We start from the raw sequence: 6,890 nt of genomic DNA, 5'->3' as shown, positions 1-6,890 counted from the left end.
TCACCCCATCAGAGGTTGGTCTATTTCAGTGCTCGTGGGCACTTTCAGTGGTTCTTGGTTCATCCGGAGTCAGGATTTGCCTCTGGATTATGCAGTCAGGGATCACAGCTGATGGCTTGAGAGACCCTACTGAATGTCAGGATCGAACTTTAATTGACTTTGAGGAAGGCCAGTGCCTGACCTGCTGTGCTGTCTGTCTGCATCCTTTTATGTTTATTTTAAAAACCATCTGGGAGCTTTGGTTATCTTTGTTCATCTTTGGATTTGTTAAGCTTTGGGGTTTACTGCACTCAGGCATCAGTTCGCACAGGCTTAGTACATTGCATGTGATGCCGAACCTATAGTGACAGTACAGTGAACACGGTGTTTGTCTTGCAAGTTCTGGACATACATTCTATTCTCACCAACCCATAATGATCCTCAAGCAAAACCAAAGGTGATTTTTGAGTACACAGTCAGGGAGAAGCCCTGAGTATCCCCAGGTGAGGATCTCAAACTAGAGAAAAAAAAATACTACGTACTGTGCTGTGATCAAACCCCTGTTGGACATTTAAGACCCCAGTTATACTCTTTGTGGTGTTTTATGGGCCCTGTATTTTATTCTTAAATTAGGACCTGGATCTTAGCTCTTGGATAACCACAATCTAGAACATTTCAGATGTGAAGATTCTGTTCATGCCTTTTCAGTAATTTACTCCATTTTTATATGGCTACATGCGGTTTACTTGTCACATTTTCCTTGTCATTAATCCATGCTCCATAACTGTGAGGTTCAGGGCATTCTGGGTTGAAGCCTGCGGTGATCTCCTGGCTGAAAGGAGGAACCCTGAGGCCGGGGAAGAGAGGCATGCATGCATGTCTTGTAGGATTGCCAAGCTTTTCACAGCAATCCTTTCCAGGGACCTTCCCTTTTCTGTGGGATACTTTGGACTGTGAGAACCAAATAGATGTCCTCAAGCTGTACTGCCTGTTTAAGGATGTCCCATCCCATTCGAAGAATTCATTTTCTTTTTTTTTGGGGGGGGTGTCACACCCAGAAATGCACAGGGGATACTCCTGGATCATGCACTCAGGAATTACTCCTAGCAGTGCTCAAGGGGCCATATGGGATGCTGGGAATCGAACCCTGGTAAACTGTGTGCAAGGCAAATGCCTTACCCACTGTGCTATTGCTCCAGCCCCTCCATTCGAAGAATACTTACATTGTATATTGTGTTTCGTTTCAGAACTCAATGCATGGCTTCGGGATTTAGGAACTCAATCAGCGAGTATGAGTGAGCCGGTAAGATTTGCAAGTTTGGAATCAATTTTATAATACTAACAGAAAATATCAGTGGACCAGCATGTTATTTTTAAAGGGCAGGGCCGGGAACGGCTGGAAAAAAAAATTGGAGTATGATGCTTGAATTTGAGGACCCTTATCTTAACTGGGTGCTGACATCTCTGCTCAAAACCTAAAGAAAATTGTAATATGTTTCATGTATATGCCTTGCTTTTTCATTTGATTGAAAGTATCTACAAATGATATTCGTTAAAATACCTTGTCTTTTAAACTGGTCCATCCACATCGCCATGTGTTTCACAGAGACCTACTGGTAATGCTGAGCACTGAATGGTGTACCCCAACCCTAAGTGAAAACAAAATACAGAACAGAAAAAGTCATTGACCCTGAAAAGAACCTGCCTATGGTGAGATGTTTTCAATGGCCCTTGTGGTCAGTGTCAGCAGTGTTGGATGCAGTTTTTCTTAACAAATGCATCCCCGACTTTACTCCACATTGAGATAGAACTGAACACAGAATTTAGTGTGTTTTATCTTGAATCTGGTGCATCAGTATTCTGTGGAGGGAGTTATTTCTGCCTGTTCATCGAGTTAAAAAATATTTAACAAATTAATGGCCCCTCATTCATCAATTTTCCATGTGTGTCTTACAGAAACATTAGGTTAGTCCATGGTATTGCCATCCACTTGTCAGGAATTGCATTGGTATGTTGCAAATGTTAGAAATCAACCTGCAGGTATCAATTTCTTTTGACATGGAGACACTTAAGGCAGAGAACGATAATTGGAATCCTCTGCTGTTCTACAGGGAAGCAGCCAGCCCGAGTGGAATGTCTCTGACCCTTCACACTGTGAAAAAGTTTCGAGTGTGCATTTGTGCCCTCAGCCACATGGTGATGCCAAGGCAAGCAGGATTGCCTCCGAGGGTGATCAGAATGGAGAGAGCAACCTCATTCTGAAGAATCCCTCCCCGGGGAAAAGTTTCACGCAATCTGTTATTCTCAGTCTACAGACACATACCCCAACATTGGAGCAGACCCTTGAATGTGGGAGAGGAGCACTGTTTACAGCGAGTCCTTCACACCGAAAGCCCCACAAGCAAAGTCACCATGGATTGACCCTGTCTCAGTGTAAGGAATGTGGGGGAGCTTCCCCATGTTCCCAGGACTGTGATTTTCCCTTAGAAACCCACAGTGGACAGAATCCCCAAGAGTATCAGCAGCAAGGGCGTGGTTTGAATCCGGCATCACCCCAATGTGTTGACATGAACATCCACACAGGAGGGAAACCACATACATGTAAGGACTGTGCGAAGGCCTTCACTCAACCCTCAGACCTCTTACAACATTGTAGAATCCATACTGGAAAGAAAGCATATGTGTGTGAGCAATGTGGGAAGGTCTTTGGTTACTCCTCATACCTTTCTAGACACAGGAAAATTCATACTGGAGAGAAACCTCATAAATATAAGGCACATGGAAAAGCCTTCACTCGATCCTCAACCCTCACCGGGCATATGAAAACTCATACTGAAGAGAGGCCTTATATATGTAAGGAGTGTGGGAAGGCCTTTACTTATTCCTCAAACCTTAGTCGGCATATAAGAATTCACAAAGGAGAGAAGCCTTATGGATGTAAGCTATGTGGAAAGGCCTTCTCTGTGTCCTCAAGTCTTGATGTGCATATGAGGATTCACAATGGAGAGAAGCCTTATGGATGTAAGGTTTGTGGAAAGGCCTTTGTTAATTCCTCAAGACTTACCTGCCATATGAGAATTCACACTGGAGAGAGACCATATGTTTGTAAGGAATGTGGGAAGGCCTTTGTTGAATCCTCAGGTCTTACTCGGCATATGAGAATTCACAATGGAGAGAAGCCTTATGGATGTAAGGTTTGTGGAAAGGCCTTTGTTAATTCCTCAAGACTTACCTGCCATATGAGAATTCACACTGGAGAGAGACCATATGTTTGTAAGGAATGTGGGAAGGCCTTTGTTGAATCCTCAGGTCTTACTCAACATATGAGAATTCACAATGGAGAGAAGCTTTATGGATGTAAGGTATGTGGAAAGGCCTTTGTTTATTCCTCAAGCCTTAATATGCATATGAGAATTCACAATGGAGAGAAGCATTATGGATGTAAGGTATGTGGAAAGGCCTTTGTTGTATCCTCAAGCCTTCTCTGCCATATGAGAATTCACACTGGAGAGAGACCATATGTTTGTAAGGAATGTGGAAAGGCCTTTGTTGTATCCTCAGGCCTTACTCGACATATGAGAATTCACAATGGAGAGAAGCCTTATGGATGTAAGGTATGTGGAAAGGCCTTTGTTTCTTCCTCAAGCCTCAATATGCATATGAGAATTCACAATGGAGAAAAGCCTTATGGATGTAAGGTATGTGGAAAGGCCTTTGTGGAATCCTCAACCCTCATTCGCCATATGCGACAGCACACTGGGGAGAGACCTTATATTTGTAAGGAGTGTGGGAAGGCCTTTGTTTCTTCCTCAACCCTTACTCGTCATGTGAGAATTCACACTGGAGAGAAACCATTTGTTTGTAAGGAATGTGGGAGGGCCTTTCATCAGGCCTCCGGCCTAATTGTACATCGGGCAGTTCACACTGGGGTGAAATCTTATATATGTCAATAATGTGGGAAGGTGTTTCTGTTTCCTTCTGGTCTTAGGAAACATCATAAAATTCATAGTAGATAACTCAATGACCTAATAACAATTTTTAATGTCAAAACAGGCCCTTTTCAGAAAGTCATTTTTCTTTGTACCATGGGATGCTGTGCTACAAAAGTGCAGCCAGGGAGGTAATAATCCTAGCTATGTGTAACAAACTTTTTGTGATGTCAGTCTATAAGGGAAAGTCTATGCCAGGGTCCCCGAATTTGAACTTGATATGTATGTTAACATGTACTTTTCAGATTTCTGGTGAAAACTAAGAGGAATATGAATAAAATGAAAAAAAATCTCCTTTGCTCAGGGCTGTCATGGTCAAGAGTTGCCAAGATTAGTACCAGGAATTTTGCTTCATGGCTTGGAGGCCAGTCACACATGCTAGGGGAAAAGGCAGCCCAGATAGAGAATGGAGCACCAAATAAAGAGTGTTGCAAGGATCCTCCCAGGATGGGAGAATCATGCTGAAAGTAGACTATAGACCAAACATGATTGCCACTCAATGCCTCTTTTGCAAACCACAACACCCCAAATAAGAGAGAGAACAAAGGGGAATGCCCTGCCACAGAGGCAGGGTGGGATGAGGGCGTGGGGGGTGGGAGGGATACAGGGATCCGTGGTGGTGGGAAATGTGCACTGGTTGAAGGATGGGTATTTGGTCATTGTATACTTGAAACCCAAGCACAGAACTTTGTAAGTCTACAAATGTGCCTCATGGTGTCTCCCTAATTAAAAGTTAAAAAAAGGAATTTGAATAAAAAGGCAAAATAAAATCACTTCGCTCAGGGCTGTCAAGTCTCACCACTGTCTTATTCTTTGTTGTGACTCTGGCTTGACATTTTATTTTGCTTTTTGGTTCACATGCAGTGATGTTCTGTGGTTACTCCTGCCTCCACAATCAGTAGTTACTTCTGGAAGTTCCTGATGACCATATGGGATGGCAGGGATTGAAACTGAACTGCCCCGTGCAAGGAAAATGTCCTCCCCTCTGGACTACTGCTCCAGCGCCTGTGACTTGACCTCTGTAAATGGTAAATCACAATACATGCAGTCCTGTACCTCGATCTCCCTCAGATGTTCTATAAGTATGCTATTCGGTTCTGAATTAAAGGTTCACTGTGCTCTGGTCCATCTGCCATCACTTGTTATGGTCCCCGTGTCTTTGTTTCTCTGGAGAGCGGAACACCAAACACCTCATACTATGGGACCTACCGACTCACTATTCTTCACATCTGGCAACCTGGGAGGGGTGCCTCAGAATTCACACTTGAGTATTTGTTGTTCTTGTTTCCTTTCATTAGAGTTACCTTTTGACGTTGCAATATTTTTGGTAAACACCCTTCTTTGTCTGTGGCGTATTCCTACCTCTGAGCTAAAGGATCACTTCTGTCAGAGGTCTGGAGCCCATATATGTGCTAGTGTATTGAACCTGGGTCAGTCAAGTGCAAGGTGAATGTTTTATCAGCTGTATTACCACACCAATCCACAAGATATTATATTCATGGTTTAAAAGTAGACCCAAGGGGTATGGTTGCCGTCAGCAGGTCAATCAGTACCTGTGAGGCGAGTGCATCAGCAGCCTGATGGCGCCTTTAGACTTCCAGATACCCCAAAATTGCTGCTGTGCCTTTGGCTAGCCCCCAAAAATTTGGGGCAAAGCTTAACCAAGAATGTAAACGGCCAAAACTTAGGTATGTGGGAGACACACCCACAAACCACCTCCGGCTCAGCTATAGAATTGGAGGCATGGCCTCTCTGGTTCCTGATTGAACTGCTTAATGGCCACGATCCCAGAGACTCAGAAACAAATCTCGAAACCCAGAGCCTTTTGGCAGAAATGCGCCCGGTACCTGCAGTAGGTTACCGGTGCTGGGCCAACCCAGGTGGGAATAGGTTTCATGCCTTGGCCTGTTGCCCCTGGTGGCCCAGTGGCCGCCATCCTTCAGAGGCCACTGGACAGTCAGGTTTGGGCCCACAGTGACGAGACACGCAGGACCTCACAGGATGGGGGTGGAGCCGGTCCTGTCCTCCCCACCACAACAAGACCCCAAGTCATCGCACATGAACGGCCTCTCTGACTCCTGATCAAGATGCTTAACGGTCATGATCCCAGAGATTCAGAAACAAATCTCAAAACCCAGTAGCTTTTGGCAGAAATATGTCCGGACCCCACAGTACGTTACTGTAACCCGGCCACCCCAGGGAGGAAAGGATGTTGTCACTCCACCTACTCCCCCCTGGCGAATCAGTGGCTGTCATCCTCCAGAGGCCATTGGACAGTCAGGCTCAGGCCTGCAGTGACAAACTTGTTGGGCCTCACAGGATGGGGGTGGGGAACCGGGCCTGTCCTCCCCACCCCAATGAGACCCCAAGTCATCGCCCACGAACGGACTCTCTGGCTCCAGATCAAGCTGCTTAACGGCCTTGACCCCAGAGACTCCGAAACAAATCTCGAAGCTCAGTGGCTTTTGGCAGAACTGCATTCGTACCCCGCAGTAGGTTACTGTTCCCGGGCCATCCCAGTGGGGAAAGGGTGTTGTCCCTCTGCCTGTTCCCCCCTGGCGGCTCAGTGGCCGTCATTCTCCAGAGGCCATTGGACAGTCAGGTCTAGGCCCGCAGTGATGAGACATTTTGGGGCTCACGGAATGGGGGTGGAGACGGGCCTGTCCTCCCCACCCCAATGAGACCCCAAGTCATCGTCCACGAACGGCCTTTCTGGCTCCTGATCAAGCTGCTTAACGGCCATGATCCCAGATACTCAGAAACAAATCTTGAAACCCAGCAGCTTTTTGCAGAAATGTGTCCAGACCCCGCAGTAGGTTGCTGTTGCTGGGCCACCCCAGGGGGGAAAGGGTGCTGTCTTTCCAACTGCTTCCTCCTGGCGGCTCGGTAGCCGTCATTCTCCAGCGGCCATTGGACAGTCAG

The 6,890-nt window shown here is 46.0% G+C and overlaps 1 protein-coding gene across 1 annotated transcript; it reads left to right on the top strand.

Moving 5' to 3' along the window:
- Nucleotides 1–2,630: 2,630 nt before the first annotated feature.
- Nucleotides 2,631–3,932, top strand: LOC130022199 (zinc finger protein 345-like; the record flags this gene model as incomplete). The annotated part of the gene is made up of 2 exons (XM_056112957.1): nucleotides 2,631–3,425; nucleotides 3,762–3,932. Coding segments are annotated over 2 exons (966 nt in total), but the record flags the coding sequence as incomplete, so codon positions are not given.
- Nucleotides 3,933–6,890: the final 2,958 nt, after the last annotated feature.

This window comes from Sorex fumeus, unplaced genomic scaffold (genome assembly GCF_029834395.1).
Source record: "Sorex fumeus unplaced genomic scaffold, SorFum_2.1 ptg000019l, whole genome shotgun sequence".
Taxonomy (NCBI): Eukaryota; Metazoa; Chordata; class Mammalia; order Eulipotyphla; family Soricidae; genus Sorex; species Sorex fumeus.
This window is presented reverse-complemented; position numbering and strand designations above follow the sequence as displayed.